At 42.8% G+C, this 17557-nt stretch overlaps 1 protein-coding gene across 1 annotated transcript in view; it reads left to right on the forward strand.

The window, feature by feature from the left end:
* The window catches only part of SCD (stearoyl-CoA desaturase), a 69468-nt gene that overhangs the window by 47199 nt on the left and 4712 nt on the right, over positions 1 to 17557 (forward strand). The window contains exons 4-5 of the mRNA XM_085603880.1: positions 9932 to 10137; positions 14606 to 14838. Of these exons, the coding sequence (XP_085460006.1) occupies positions 9932 to 10137; positions 14606 to 14838 (439 nt within the window). The remainder of the gene's footprint in view (positions 1 to 9931; positions 10138 to 14605; positions 14839 to 17557) is intronic.

A 17557-nucleotide genomic window follows, 5' to 3' on the forward strand; every position in this document is an offset into this window, starting at 1 on the left:
TTAGCAGAACTCAATCCTTTCGCAAATCTGACCAGTTGTTTGTGGCCTACGGGCGTGCTTGCAAAGGACAATCTGTCACCAAACCTACTATTGCCCGTTGGGTTTCATCAGCAATCTCTTTTTGCCATCAAAAGGCTGGTAAGCCTCTGTCTTCGGGAGTGAGAGCCCATTCAACGAGGGCTATGTCATCTTCCACTGCCCTGTTCGCTGGTGTGCCCATCCATCAAATATGCCGGGCAGCTACGTGGTCCAGCAGGCACACGTTTACGAAGCACTACTGTCTGGAATCCATTAACGAAGCAGACACGGCTGTGGGACAGGCAGTTCTACGAAGTCTGTTTAAATAAGGTGAGCCTCTGCTACTTCCCTCCTCCTGGGGTATTATTATTATTATTGCGCTTTAAATACATTGTTTGTATTACATGCAATATCAATACGGCTTGGTCAGCCGAATACTGTTTACTGCTTACTATTCTATTCAAGCATGTGAATCTATGAAAGACACCCCAAATACTGGAGAAGAACAAATGTTACTTACCTGTAAACTGTGGTTCTCCAGTATTGGTGTCTTTCATAGATTCACATGCGACCCACCCTCCTCCCCTCAGAGGCTCTCTTCTCCTCTTTCGGCTCTATGGTCACTCTCGTGCTCGAAAATCTGAGGGCCTGAGCCTCTGAGGAGAAGGTTCTAGAGGGTGCTAGCGCCTGATTGGCTGGAGTTTGGACTATAAAGTGACAGTGATATGTTAGCAAAGTGATTCTTTTTCTCAATGCTTTCCTATGTCTCAATGCTATCCTATGGTATTTTTAACTTGATATGTTATTTGAACTATATATATATAAGTTTATTTGGGTATATATATACTCTTATGTGGTTATGTATGTGTATATGTATATATACATGATACTTATTGCTTTTTATATATACCGTGGGACTCCCACTTCGACGACGGGGAATATTCAAGCATGTGAATCTATGAAAGACACCAATACTGGAGAACCACAGTTTACAGGTAAGTAACATTTGTTCTTCAGTACCAGCACTCAGTCAAAGAGCGTCCCACACCCACAATTAAAAAAAAAACATGCATGTGTGAGGAACAACCTGGACCTGCTAGAACTCAGGGGAAGGGGATGGGGATGTCGAGGTGGAAGCCAGATATGCCTTACCTGTGCACTGCACTCAGTTGAACACTCAATGACCAGCTAAAGAAGCAACATGACTAGCTGGATACTGAATATACTGAGGACCTTGATCTGCCACCACTCCCAAGCACACAATGACTTGAGGTTGATGTAGTGGTTTTTACGAGTGTTTATGTATAGAAATAGTAGCATGTAAAAGAATTTGGAAATTGTGGAAAAGTAAGATTGCCGTGATGGATATGTGTGGGTAATGAAGATTTCTTTCAATGCATGTTCTCGTTTGGATCTGAAATTCACTAGGCATAAATGAGTAGGTTCACAAAGTAAGCCACAGAACATACATTTCACATCATGATTTGATTCACTTATGCCTAAAGCATCCCTATGTTATCAACGGTTATGTTGTGTTTCAAGGAATGTATGTACAGAAGTAACCATGCACACCAGGACTCCCAGATGCTAAGAAATGTGCTTTTTCCCAGTATGTGAGCCAGTATATTTATAATGAGTCTGTCACAGATTAAGTCACTTTTATGATCGTTGATTCTTCAGTAAAATGAAAAAGTAGTAGTACTATGCTTGTCAGTGGTCAACTTTATAATCACCCACAGTAATACGGGTGTGGATGTAAACTGTGAGCGCGAAAAAGATTATTTGGGTGTAGTTGCAAAGAGGTGAAGGTGGAGATGAGGTAAATCCATGATGTGTTGTATAATTCAAAAGCAAGAGGAGTGAGGGGTGTGTGGTGGGTGGTTACAGAGGTCATTGAGACCATCTTACTGAACTACTGTGGGAGGAGTAAGAGAGGCAGGTGCGTGTAGAGTAATTAATCCAATAGTCACTCCTTGTATATCGGAACATGTCAATGTCTACAGAGTGAAAGGTAATACATGTAAGACAATGTTAGAACAAAGGCTTTGTGGTGAGCATTTTTGATAATGCTGAGCTTTGTGGACGAAGTGGAGGCAGCAAAACATCAATGACATTACTTAGAAATCAATGGTATTCTATTAGAATATCATTTATTAACATTCGTCCTGCAAACATGTCAGACTTTCAACTGTCAAAAGTTAGTCAAGGTATGTAGTTAAGTTTATATTTACCATACTTTTTTTAATTACATTTTTTTATTAATAGAACAATCTAGGATAATACCAATACAGCATTTTCCTGTACATGGTATTACAATACAAAAGTAAAAAGCCAATCAGAATTACAGTACTTCAGGATAAGAGTGCAGCATATTACAGATCTATTGCCACAATAGCTAGGCTCTAAAAGGGTGCATAGTCGTTATTGGTCGCATCCCTTGTGGTCAAAAGGTAGCTTTGAAACGGCTGCCAGATATCTAATGGTCTAGCCGTGGTTGGCTGCAGTTGAGCATATGTATCGCTGTTAGTATTACAGTACGTCATACTGCGCAACCAGTCCGGCAGTGTAGGGGACTGCCTGCTACCCCAATTAATGGCGATTTATCATTTAGCGAGAAGGAGCGCAATAGCGACAAAACATCGCTTAGATTTTGGTTGGGCGTGTGTATAACCAAGTAATGCCATTAAGGGCGTGGGTGCAACCTCCACCTCAACCATGTGGGATATTTCTACAAAGACAGCCTGCCAATAATGCCCAATCTTAGTACACGTCTATGTAATATGTGTAAAATCGGCCTCTGGTGATCCACATTTCAAACATGTATTGGGGCGAGAAGGGTCTATGCGATGCATCTTACTGGTTGTCACATATGCCCTCCACAGGAATTTAAAATGTAACAACTTATGCCAGTGGTTGGGGGAAACCTGACGTATTTGAGTGCAGCACCGGCCCCACTGCGCGTCCGTGATTGGGTGTCCAAGGTCACGCTCCCACGGCGCCCTCACACCCGCATCTCGACCGGGAAGCATAGAGATTACTGCCTTATACATTTTTGCCGTGAGATGGCCGCCCTCCCCATCTTTAATAACCCCAGTTAGTATAGTAAAATCAGGTGGCTCCAATGGGTAGCAGGACATAGTCGCTCGTAGTGCCCTCTGTATTCAGAGTGGCACAAAATTGTCCATTACCGTGGCATAATGGAATCGGGGGTCGTCCATGCGCGGGAAGATGTGACCCTTGGGAAAAAGATCACCAAATGTCACTAAGTGGAACTTTGCCAGGGTACTCTTCACCAAACCTTCCTGTAAAATAGGGATCCAGCCATTTCCAGCCAGTGGCAATGCAGAAGAGTACAGTATATGGAAGCCTGTCAATGTTTCAGCATATGCCATGCCCAACTAGTCATGGACAGTGTTTGAATGTCGTGCGGATCTCGTGGAAACCCTACTAAGAGGCCGCGGCAGCAACAGGTCTACTTCCAGTCTGTGGGACGGGATCCTGATGTCAACATGGTACCAGTGTCTGGCAAAATTGGTCTGCGCCACCAGATAATAAACCCGGAAATCTGGGACCCCGAACCCGCCCTTTTCAAATGGGAGCATTAGAGTATCCCATCCAATGCGGGGTTGCTTTCCCCCCATTACCAACCTTATCAACCGTGTGCATAGCTCTGAAATGAAACTATTATTCAATAGGATAGGAATATTTTGAAAAAGGTATAAGAATTGTGAAAGGACCACCATCTTAATTATGGCAATCCTTCCAGCCATCGATAAGGGGAGGGAAAGCCAGCATTCTCTGTTGTGGCCTAATTTTTCCATAACCGGGCCATAGTTTAACTGCAAGATCCGATCCTTCTCCCTGTGTAGATGGACCCCAAGATACTTCACCGACTCACCGCACCAAGTCAGTGGGTACTTCGCTGATCTATCACTGGGGGCTGCTATTAGGGGAAAGATTTCAGATTTTTCCCAGTTGATAAGCAGTCCTGACAGGACACCAAACCTAGTCACCTCGCGAAGCAGCGGTGTCAAGTTATCGTTCGGATGTCGCACATATAGAATAACATCGCCCGCGTAAAGTGTAAGGAGGAGAGGGCCTGTGTTAAATTGCAGCCCACGATGACTATGCCTATCTTGCAGATGTCTTACCAATGGGTCAAGGGCAATCACAAACAAGAAAGGGTTAAGCGGCACCCCTGTTGCGTGCCCCGTGTAAGCCCAAACTCCCCGGTCAGTGTACCATTGAGGCGGATACGAGCCGTGGACAGCTTGTACAACAATTTGATCACCGCTAGGAACTTCTCTGGCACCCCAAGTCTTCCCAGTGTAGCATATAAAAAAGGCCACTCCAGCGAGTCAAATGCCTTTTCCGCATCAAGCAATACGGCGGCGGCCGGGACCGTGGGTGCTATTCTATGCAGTGTGGCAAACAGCGTACGCAAATTAAGTGTTGTGGATTTATGGGGAATAAAGCCAGACTGCGCTGGTGAAATCAGTTTCTCAACAATAAGAGCAAGCCGAGTCGGCAGAACTTTGGCAAATATCTTAATGTCAAAGTTGAAAAGTGACAATGGCCGGTATGAGCTGCAATACCGTGTATCCTTCCCAGGATTTGGCAGCAACACTATAACCGCCTCCCTGAGCGTCGGCGGAAGTATCTCTGCCACTACTGCCTCCTGATACATGTCCACGAGATAGGGAATAAGCATAGTCTTATATTTCTTGTAGAAGCACCCAGTGAATCCATCAAGCCTTGGTGCTTTTGAGCCATCCAGTGCATCAATGGCATCACTAATTTCGTCCTCCGAGAAGGGCTCTGCTAGGAACTCCTGATGGGCCCTTCTCCATCCATACCAACGCTATCTCATCCAGATACTGACTATAGCCCTCACGGCACTCGGTGACCCGAGACTCATACAGTGTGGTGTAGTATGTAAGCACCTCCTGTAGGATACCCAAATTAACAGTTATACGTGTCCCAGTCTTAACTACTAATTCCGCCATGTATGTTGGTCTGCGGGACTCTTGCATTATTCTAGCCAGTGTTTGCCCAGCCTCTCGCCCTCCCCATACCTTCTAGCAATTGCATATTTTCCTAGGTAGTGAGCTTCGCGCTTTGCTGCCTCCCGAACCTTGGTCAATAGCGATGCACGGCATTGCAAGTCAGAGGGACTGACCTTGGTTGCCTTTGTGTGGTCTAGCTACGGGAGCTGCCCTTCTATCCTTGCTAATGTCCGTTGCAGATCTTTAAGTACCCCAGCGCTTTTGGACATGCATGCGCCTCGTATGTAGGCTCTCCCACAATACGGTCTTAGAATTCACAAATCGCTCATTTAAGGAGAAGTATTCCGCAACCGCCTCCCCTAGTTCGACCGCAAAGACAGTGTACCTAAGTGCCATGTCGGGGAACCTCCATGGACGTTCTACCCCCCAGCCCTAGGGATTTTCAGCTTAACCACGACTGGAGCATGGTCAGACAGCATCCACGGGAGATGACTAACAGCGTCTATCCATAGCACCACACCTTCTGAGAGACACCAATAATCTAGGCGCGTCCATGTGTCGTGAGGTGCAGAGTAACGAGTGTAGCCAGCACGGGCCATACACTGAAACCTCCAGGCATCCACCAGTCCAAACCCACCCATAATGTCTATTAATGAGCGTCGAGACCTGGGCTTGGTGTCTGTAGTATGTGCCGTGCTATCTTGCACCGGATCCATCATTAAGTTAAGGTCTTCCCCTAGGTATATGTGGTCTGCTCCCATACGTTCCAATGCTGTGTGAACAGTGTCAAAGAAGCAGGGGTCATCAACATTTGGTGCATATATATTTGCGAACAACACAGAGTGCTTAAGCATACATCCCTTAACCAACAGGAAGCGCCAACCAGGATCCCGACAGACCTCCACCTCCCGAAATGATAGCCTCTTATGGATCAATATAGCCACTCCACAAGCGTACAAGCTATATCCAGCAAAATACCTGTGGCCCCCCCAGTTTGATGCCAACAATGTCATAGCGGTCGGTTCCAAATGCGTTTCTTGTACAAATGCAGTGTCCACCTGGTGGCGCAGAAAATAGTTTGTCACCTTTTTACATTTACGGTCATTGTTTAAACCCCTAACATTCCAGGACATGATTGTGACATTGGTTTCTGCCTGCACCCTATTAGCCATAGCCCATACCCTGTCTGTTCAGCCTGCAAAGACCCAACTGCTCATAGCTATACTGCAACTGCTCATTGTGAGTAAACCATGTTATGTACTTCTGTCCAATCACCCCATATCCCCCCTCCTACCACCCATCCCCCTTGCCCAACTTCAGGGGGAGAACCCAACCCCATGCAACAATGGTTGAAAACAAAAATAAGAAAAGGGATAGATTAGAACTGTTATGAGATTGCATCAAAGAAAACAGGTTGGTCCGCACTCAGGGGTTGGCAACGTTGCGCCGCTTCCCCAGCCTCTTGGCATGACGATGCAAATATAATTAGTCCCTGATGGTAATCTAGTTTAGCTAAACAAGAAACAAAAGAGGAGGGAACCCAGGATGCCCCGTGAGTACTCCCACATTCACCATCGTATTAATGGGTGGAGTCCGATAGTAGAGTTGGTTAACTGCCGGAGAAGAGATCAGCACTGGCCCCAGAGTCCGGTATGTTCTGCGACTGCTGTGTAGAAAGCGATCGCGCTGTCTGTCAGATTTAGAGTGTTTTAGGCAGAACTCCTGTGCGCCCTGGGGGAGTCAAAGATTTGCGATTGGCCATCCACGTCGACTTTCAACCTAGCAGGGTACAACATTCCATACCGTAGTCCCAGTTTCCGAAGGTGTGCTTTCACTCCCGCATACTTGCAGCGAGCTTCCTGCACCATTGCAGTGAAGTGTAGATACAGGGAAATGGACGAGCCCTGCCAGCTCAGTTGCCCCCCTTTCTAGTGCCATACATAAGGCGGTGTCCCTGAAGTTTAGAAGTAGGGCGATGATTGGTCTTGGCGGGCAGCCCGGGTTTGGGCGGGGCCCCAGGTACGATGCGCTGGTTCCACCACAAACGTAGTGAAGGATTCGCTGTCAAACAGGTCCGTGAGGACCGTTTCCACGAACCAGTCCAGCCGTCCCGTATTGGTGGATTCAGGCACCCCCACTATACGGATGTTATTCCGCTGCCCTCTCGCCTCCAAATCCTCATTTTTAATGGCTACAGCTTTTAGGAGCTTCTCCATTCTGTCCAACTTTTTGGTTGTCTGGGCGGCGCCATCCTCTAGATCCGAGATCCTGCCCTCAGCCATGTTTATGCGCCCATTGTGCTGATCAAGCCTTGCCCCCATGGAGTCCAACCGTTTATCTAGGGCGTCAAATCGGGTATCCAACGCCTTGAAACCTGCCCGGAGTTCCATTAGCATGGCGTCCGGGCCGGTCGCCTCCGTCATGTGTGACGGACCACTTTCCGCCAAGTCGACCCGCTGTGCAGAAGTGCTGATTCCTGGCGCTTTAAAAGATAGGGTAGTCTGCTTGGGGTCCTTACGATCCATGCCACCATCCACCACTTTCTGGTAATCCACCTCTCGTACTTGACACGCTTTCTGGGGCACTCAGCACTTTTAACCTACCCTGCTCACTTAGTTAAGGGCCACGGGGCAATTCCACGCAGTTTTCTACTGTAGCGCCACCTCGTATCATGTGTAATCAGAAATTGTACTCATGGGCCTAAACGTAGAAGCTTCCACCTTGCGCCCCAACTATGCTTCTCGACTGGTTCTCCAATGCAGCAGTCCTGCCGCCACTACAGCTAGCGCTCTTGGCTGTCGATCAGCTCCCCACACAGCCTTTGTTTAATGGCACCAGTCCGCAGTCTCCACTATGGGGTGTCCTTAAATACGGGGGACTCCAGGCCCCACAATCGTTTCGTGGGCCGGTTGCCTTCGCGTCTGCAGATAGGAGGGAGTAAGGGGGAGGTGCAGCACCGGCAGAGCAATGGGCGTGGACGAAGTGGGGTGATCACCTCGCGAGTCCCGCAGCTCTCGGCCCAATGGCCGGTCCCCAGGCTCACCCGAGGCCCCTGTCGCCACGGGGTCTCCGGGGAACGTCTGCGGGACCGCCGATGCAACTCAGGATGCCCACGTGTGCCCCCACTGCAGTCACTCACCCTGCCAATGCCCTGCAGTTTGATCGCGGCAACGCCCCAATCAGTCACACTGTGTCACAGGCCGGACCGGCTCACTTGCGTCCCCGGCTTCATTATGAGCGGTAGGCCGCGCCATGCCCACTTCGGTCTAATCAGTGCTGATCTGCACCACGATCTTGTTCAGGTTTGGCTTCCGTGGTTGCTGCACCCCCGCCTCCTCCTACGATTGTGCACTGCACATCGGGCCCCCTATCGCCTCCAGGAAGGCCATTATCGAGCAGGTCCGTGGCGGAGCTTCAAGCCAGAGCGGCCATCACGGTCGGTGACTTGGCCACGCCCCAGATTTACATACTTGACTCCACGTATATGTATTTTGACAAACTATATATTTTTAAGGTACGTAGAAGCGAAGTTAAGAGTATGAAATCTATACTTACCTGTATGCACTTCCTGTCACAATACTATGGTTGCCGGTATTCTTGGTACAATATTGTTTTCAGTGTGATATTTAATACACGATATTCTGGCATATAATCAAATCAAGAGAAAGCGATAATCCATAAACTCAGTCCTTAAAAACTCTGTGGCCCTCATGATGCTCATATACATAATAAAATGCCTTTCTGTTATAATGGGCTTTTGGTTTTGTTGTGCTCTGCATGAGTGTGAGACAGCTTTGTAGGAATCTTGTTCACAATAGAATTGTATCGTAGAATGTGGTGAAGTTAACCCTTACAAAAATGTGTGTACCAGAAAATTGCAGTGCTATTTTTTTGTTCAAATGACATTAAGTCGAGCTTGTAAATGCTCAACTGATAAGATTAAATCTAACTATAATACAGTGATGAATTTCAATTCCGACTAAACATTAGCTTAAAAAGTGCATGCATTTGATAGATTAGAACATGTTACTAGAACAGAAATTATAATATATTGAGTGTCAAAATAGAGATGCATTTGTTTCCCATGTGTGGAAACCCGTTGAATCAGAAATTTCCATTGAGGACCCCAACACAGACATGAAATAGGAGTAAAGGGAGGATGGTAAAAGGGTGGCAGAAGCAGTGCCAACAAGGTTGGGGCTAATAACTGTGAAGCCCAAGATTGGTGTGGTGGAACAAAATATGGTGGAATTAATGGGTCTACCCAACGTAATTAAAAAGCTGCTGAATGAGGAGGTACAACGTAGGGAACAAGACAGGGATGTGGTTGAAATGAAAGAGGGTAAGAAGTCACTCTTGCTATTTTTGGCAGTTTGACAAATATAATGTTAACACAGAAACTTGTCAACGATAATTTTGTTGCCAGTTCACCAGTTTAATTTTGTCCAGATCGTGTTCTTTTGAACAACATAAATCATTTCAAAACACTTGTACACATTCGATTGGACTGTCGAGAAATTGAAATTACCCAGCTTTTACAAGTTTTGGAAATAATTATTTAATTGTTTGAGAGAACACTACTTTTAGAGTTAAAGTATAGCAAGTAGCTCCTCGTAGTGTTGAAAGGACTGGCCTCCCTTCAACATGGCACACACTGCATGGAGTTTTACATAGGTTACTGATTTCTGCATTGGTATTGTGCAATTTTCATTGCAATTGAACGTTATATCACTCCAAATGTAATGTTGTAAAGCATCCCTTATTTGGTTCTGACCAAATTTTGACATGGTTGTTCATTGCTCAGTAACAACAAAACATAGCTACATTGTGCTCTCATGTAAAATTTGTAAAATTGAATGCTTTGAATGTGGTCCCCATTACCGCACTGTTCTTTTTATCTGATACAGAATGATATTTTTGAGTGGGCCAGAGATCACCGTGTCCACCATAAATACTCAGAAACAGATGCGGACCCTCACAATGCCACACGTGGATTCTTCTTTTCACACATCGGCTGGCTCCTACTGCGTAAGCACCCAGATGTCATTGAAAAAGGGCAGAGGTTAGATCTCGATGACCTGAAGGCTGATAAAGTCATAATGTTCCAGAGAAAGTGAGTAATTCATTATTTTACTAATGTTTGAATTCGCCTAATTGTAGCTGGGCAAACTTAGAACTAGAGTTGGTCTCCTGTAATAACTATGAATTAGAGAAAAAATATGATTCCAGCATGGCATGCCCTTATTGTGCATTTTTTGTTGCATTTTGTTACATTTCTGTGTATATGTATATATGTCAAGTTGAGTAATAGCATAAACATTGTCGCATCAAACATGGATGATCACAGTGACCATAGAGGCGTCTGGCGTATTCCAAAGAAGAGTCCCTTATAAAGATCTCCATTCTAAGTTTTCCCTTATCTTTCCCCAAACTGCTTGTTCCTTTTGCTCCTGTCACCAAGGGCCCTTCTTGACACGAAGAGGAAAAATAAGCTTGTCCTTTCTGGTTGACCTCTAATGCTGTAGTCATTTTGGATGCAGATCCTGGTGTAGGATATATCTTTTTCAAAGTTAATCAGTGATGTGACGTTTCCAATCCTGGATCCTAACTCACACTGGCCCTTCATATGACTACTGTGCCTTCGTGGCTGTGCCAAAGTTGCTAGTATTCCTACTGGGTAGGTTCTACAGAAAAAAGATGAGACATGTTTTGGTCTCTTTTTCCCATTTGCAAAGTAGCTTTTCAAAATTTCCTATCAAGAATCTTTTTACATTGAACATACTTTAACTTGAATGTATTACGGAATGGGTTTTAGAATTGCCGTTAATCATGGTTTAACAATTTCTATGTTTTGTTTGTGTTTTGTAGTTATTTATCACCGGTGTTTTTCTGAGGTCATAGAGTTTGTCGGCTTTTTCTGTGTACTTTTAGTGTATTTTTCCTGTTCTAATAAAAACATTATTTTAAAAAAAAAACATACTTTATTAAAGGTTCTAACAACAGGTACAATCTAGTGCCTGTATGCTTGTGAGTGTTTCATTGGATGAAGGGAAGCTTCTGCTGTGTGAACACATCTAAGACTGATATTTGCGTGGAGTAGCTGTACCTGATTCGTTGCCATGTGACTGGCTGACAAACCAAGGTTTGTCAACCATTATCTTTCCTGTAAGTAAGGAAACGGGCAAATCCCTCTCGATTCTGACCTCTAATTTGCTCCCCAAATGAATGCAGTTGTCAAGGGTGACAACCTAAAGCTGCAACTAATATGACAAATACTTTTACAGCTCCAAATCGACTTAAGCTGATAAGAGGTTTGTTATTGGCACACCTAGACTACTGAAGTGTTGTCAAGCTCAAGAGAGGACTAAACTGCATGCCCTTCAGGAAACTCTTTAACTCTAAACTGTGTGAATGTGTTTTCACGTGATTCCCACACAAAACAGAAGAAAATAGGGATAGAGTATCACCTGAATTCGATCAGATGCAACCTTGCCTTACGTTTTATTTCACAAAGATCTTGCCAACAAAAAGAAAGCACTCTAAAGTAACAGATCACAACCTGCAAGGCCTAATTAATAAGTGATAAACAGATAAACTTTGTTGCATCATTTGTATGAGACGTTGGGAACTTTGGTAAAAATCACCTTCTCCATGGAGATGGTATGTAACAATTGATCAAAATGCAAATTGAATCACATATAGAATATCATCGTATGATCTCTGGCACTTGCAGCCGTTTGTGGACCTACTATTCAGGTTTCTGTGAATCTGTTGCTGTGGTTATGTTCTCACCCTCTCACAAAACGCTTTTCATGGATACACTTTTTATTGGTTTCTTTTTTGTCTTAACTGTAAGGTTCTTTTGTATTTACTTTCAGGTTTTTAAAACCAGGGTCGCAACAAAGTCTTCTTTAAGGTATTAGCTGAAATAAAAAAGGTTATATCTAATGAGCAAGGCAAGTAAAATGTAAGTCGTTGGAGTCATCTGTAGGTTAATTTCCATAGGCCTCTTGGGAATGATTTTCATTTTCACACTCAGTAAATACATTTATATAAACATTTCTAAATAAATGCTAAATTGTACTTGTATCCCACATTGCAAACAAAACTGTTTGTCGTTATGCTCTCACACAGACTAGAAATCCCTTTTTGGACGAATAGGGAAATCCTGTACCATAGTCAGGTGCCCCTGCACTTGGTACGCTGGTGCTTAATGTTAATTTTGACATTCTTTCGTATCGAAGAGAGACTGTATTTAATGCTCAATGGTTGGTTAGTATTCTTATTGTATTTTGGCGATCACAGCCCAGTGTCTTCTTAATATTGCAGGTAATACTATGAAAGTATTTTACATATAAAGGAACTTTACCCAAAACAACTTAGGGAGTGCATTGTTTCTCTCTTTCAGATAAATAAAGGTCAACCCAAACCCATGTTAAAGATTTATTTGCCATTAGCTCTATCTCCTCTGTTGTTGCTAAAACATGGCTGAGTGTCTTTTTTTCAAATCCATGAATCTCATATACAAATTCCCAGTTCATACCCTTATCTGGGTCATGACTTATTCAATAGACGTCTGTGAAGTTATCCACTGGTCTGAAACTGAATTAAGGGGCATTGTCTTACTTTTTATATCCACCTTGGTTAAATAGCTCAATGCCTAAAATCTTGCAGGAAATAAATTTATCGTGTAGCAGATGAACTTAGTTGTGCTCACCTCCCATCTTGATCATTTGAACCCTAGGCTTCTCCAAACTTGCCTTTGTCTATATAAAGTCATCCCGCTAAGTTGGAAATGTAAAATAATCAAAGGATAAATGTACAAAGGACATCGTGCCTACTAGAAGTGACATTCTCACTGTGAAAACATTATTTTCCATTATTGCTCGGTTTAGAATAAATAAATATAATATATAGCTCTTTAATTATGGAGACGGGGAAGAGGAGGACACCAACTGAATGCAAGATTTCTTAAAAATAATAGTTTTTTTGGGAAAATGTGTGCTAAAAAGTTTGTAAAATATGAGTTGTTGAAAAATATGTATTGCTTGTGAATGCTCGAATAAAGAACAGCGGTCAGTTCAGGCACAAATTAAAGACTATTCATATTTTACAGTAAAGTCTCATAGATCTGCTCGATTTAAAAGGAAATATGATTAGTCAATGGGCTAGCCATCTTTGTTCAGACCCATAATAACCTGCACTGCATCTTTTCCAAGGAAGACTCTACTGCCTTTACCTGGAAGGCACACATTTGCATGTTGGTATCCCATTTGTTTGTGAAATATTGTTAACTGTTTTAATTATTTATAAAAGTGTATCATAGAAAACAGAACGACTGTGCATACAACAGTGACCTCAATTTCCCTGAGATATGACACATGGTTTTTACTAAGCACTGCAAAGTAAACTGAAGCATTATGAAAAACGCTTAATGAGATGGTTCAAGGCCTTAACATTGCAACTGTATAGACTGTATGGTTTCTTAACATTATTTGGCTAAATGATGACCAATTAGATATTTCACCAGTTCTACTAGCCATTTAATAAACAGAAAAGAGTTACTTTTCAAGTTTTTCATTTGATTTTGAAATTACATATGAGCTTGAAAGGGAACTCCGCCAGCAAAGCTTCTATAGTATTCTACCCTAAAATACAGTTTCCGAAAACCATATGAATCAGACTTAGATGGAGACTGAAAAGACAGAGGATAGTCTTTGATATTGATTGCCTTGTGATACCAAAAGCCTGTTTGAAAAGAAGAAATGTTAATTTTTCAAGGTCCTCCCTTAATGGTGGAGACTACTATGAAGGCAGTGACTGCTCTAAGTTTATGTGAACAGGAAACTTTGAAGCCAGTAGGGAAGTTTAAACACACTACTGACTGCTTAATGGTAGTTTGCTTCATGTCATGATATTTTATTGTTGTTTTTTATTTTTTGTAGCGGGAGCCTATCTTCCATTAGCATAGCCGTGTAGCACTTTTGGTACTGCGTGGAGTGTTTGTAGACACCTGGGTCTGAGTTTCTCACAATCTAGATTAGAATTATCTTTAAGACTGTGTGTTCAGTGTGTGATATGCAAAATTCTATCATTGGGTTTAATTGCAAATGTTGGGTTAGACAAATGTTTGGGTTAGACAGTTAAGATCACACTCACGAAAAAGGGTGTATAATTTAAGTATGGGAGCGGTGTGAATGGAAGGCTTTACAATTGATTATGAAACTTTTAGGTTTGTCTGATGCCTGGTGTTTAGCGGTTGGCTGTCTGTGGTGTGGATGGGTTTTAGTGTACATATATGTGATGTTCTGTTTATTAACTGTCACGTTTGCTTTTCACTGATGCAGATACCTTTTTGTTGTTTTCCTGGTATGGTTCATATTTAATATTTTATAGTTGTTTAAACAAAATATTTATTGCAAAAAAATGTGAGAATAGTAATTGATTTTAAAATGTAATGATCTGTAAACTAAGTTCAGTGTAATTTCTTAAAGGTTACCAGTGCACAAATGCAAATAATATTTACATGAAACAAACTTGTTAATTTTAAAATTATGCTACTTTTATTTTACCCTCATAAGGTATTACAAGACCACTGTGATCGTGATGTGCTTCTTTGTACCAACTGTTGTTCCATGGTACTTCTGGGGAGAGTCTTTCCAAAATGCTTATTTTATCTCCTCCATCCTTCGATATGCCTTGGTGCTTAATGCCTCATGGCTAGTGAACAGTGCAGCACACATGTATGGGAATCGGCCTTATGATAAAAGTATCAACCCTCGTGAGAATCGCTTTGTCGCTTTCAGCGCCGTTGGTAAGTTACAAAACTACGTTTAACTCATCTACAAATGTGTTGTTTAGTTCTGCAGTTTCTGCCGAAAGTAGATTTGTTTCTTTTGGTTTTGAAGACCGAGTTTTGCATCATCGGCAAGATGTTATTCAACTCAATGCAAAGGTTGTTGAAATTCCACTGATGATTGCTCTGAGTTATTCGATTCCATTGTTTTCACCTTGGGCAGACCCTTGTCACTTAGTGTGATTCACTGTGTCACCACAAAGTGATGAACGAAAATCCTTAACTCAATCTGACTCTTTCTGGGAACATTCTATACCATTGTTTTTTAGTTTTGTGTGCCACTACAGACAGGCACCAACCACATGCAAATGACTATTAGCCCTACTGCAAATGAAACAGTCCAGCCTGAACTGCGAACCTAGTAGTTAAGAATGAAAAGTCCTTTTTTAGAAGGTACCAAGTATATTTTGTCTGTGGTAAGACCCAGCATGTAATGGCATTATGTTATGTTACTGCGAATTTCTAGAGTGCACGTTCACCAAACGGTCTTTTGGCTCTAAGTAGCTGATTCAACATCAATCCACAGTTATTGGTAGGCCTGTTTCAAGAGCCATGTCTTTAGTAGCTGTCTAAATCTAGCATAGTTAGTAGTGGTCCTAAGTTCCAATGGCAATGTATTCCATGCTCAAGGAGCAATGACGGAGAACCTACACCCTCCTGTCCATTTTCTTTAAATGAGGGGATAACAAGATAGTGTAGATGACTGGATCTCAGTTCTCTGGTAGAGTAATATTTAATAACCCAATATATAACAAAAGCGGGACTGTTCATATGCAAGGCCTTAAAGACTGTGCAGCACACCTTAAACATTGTTCTCTGTACAACTGGCAACCAGTGGAGGTCCTTAGTCACCTGAGAGATATGACCATATTTGGGCAGATGATGTATCAACTGGTCAGCCTGGTTTTGAATCAGCTGGAGCCTACACATGAGGAATTTGGTGAGACCCAAATAGAGAGAGTTGGCGTAGTCAATTCTAGACATGACTAAAGCTATTATGACTTGGATCAAGGCATCACTAGTAAGGAATTTTTTTTATTTTCTTAATACGTTGAAGTTGAAAGAAGCTGGAAGATGTCACCGCTCCAACCTGCTGCATGAATGATAACTCCTCCTCAATGATGATACCGAGGCTTTTTACCAACGTTTTGGGCAGAGGATGGAGGACACCTCTCACTGGGCCAGAAGAAGAAATTCCAGCAATCAATATTATTTTTAGAGATAACTATCTCTGTTTTATCAGAGTTTACTTTTAGGCGGTTACTGTTCATCCAATCCTGGATGAACGGTATAGTGTCTTAAGACTACCGCCTGGATGTAGAGCTATCATTGATAGCAAATAACAATTGCATGTCACCGGCATAGTTAAAGATGTTTACTTTCTTGTTTTTAAGAGAGTTGACTAAGGGGCGGATGTAGATATTAAAAAGGTGGGGAGAAAGAGAGGAGCCCTGCAGCACCCCACAATTCAATTGTACCTCTGCTGAATTAAAAGGGGGTACCCTAACTGACTGAGATCTGTCACTCAGAACTGAAATGTTCCAGTTGAAAGCTGCCTCCCGTAGGCCTGAGGCCCTGATCCGGTCAGCCAAGAGAATATGGTCGACCGTGTGCAACGCCACATACAGATCAAGTAGTACCAAAGCTTGAGTATTGCCACTGTGTACTTCCTTTCGTATATCATCTACTACTGACATGATCACTGCTTCTGTAGAGTGTGATTAGATTGTATCCAACAGAAATGTCCCCATCAGATTGCGTGCTACACGCACACACAGGCACACCACTCTTTGGTGCAGCTTAGAAACACTTTTGTGCTCCCTAGGAACACCAGCCGACTAAAATGGTCTGGAACACCAGTCAACTAAAATGGTCTGTTTTCTGAGATCACTAACCCACCATACTGCAGACAATTGTAAAAAGTCCAACTTTCTACACTATGCATCATTGGGACTCTAGACCACCGCACTGCACTCTGTAGATTCTACATTTCACTGATCTTAGTGATTCTAGCGCACTACTTTGTGTGGTATCCTAGAGGACCTAACTCAAAATGCTGCACACCAAGGATGCCAGTACACAAACTACCCTGCATAATTGGAATACTATACCTCAACACTTCACCCTGGGTACACCACGTCTCAATTCTTCACTGCATGGGTCAATGTTGTCAAGATCAAGCCATCAAAAAAGCAGATGCAAGATTACTTCAGAATTATCGAATTTAAATGGTGCCCTCTTATCCAAGAGGTAGTCATGCAAACATAATCAGACAGCAGAAAAGTATTAGGAAAAGTGACATTCTCTCCAAAGCAGTTAATAATGGTGCCTCACAAAATGGTGAGAAGATCGTTATAAGATTATTGTAACCCACTGTACGAAGTCATATATTTATATACCCACTAATTCTTGTGTGTTCTTTTTGATGGGGCACTCATATGTACAATTACAATTAGAACAAGAACTCACCCATATAAGTTTTGAAAGTAATGACTGCAAAAATGACAACACCGTCACTTGAATTAGTTCGTAATTAAGACCAGTACTTCTTAACTCTTAAATACGACCGTGGTGTACATTTTGCTCCCTGTACTAGTGCTCGTTCCTTCCTCCTCAAGCCCCACCTTATGACGATTTGGTGGCAGTTGGCCACAAGTATTTTATAATTAGAGACTTC

This window comes from Triturus cristatus, chromosome 1_2, assembly GCF_964204655.1.
Source record: "Triturus cristatus chromosome 1_2, aTriCri1.1, whole genome shotgun sequence".
NCBI lineage: Eukaryota > Metazoa > Chordata > Amphibia > Caudata > Salamandridae > Triturus > Triturus cristatus.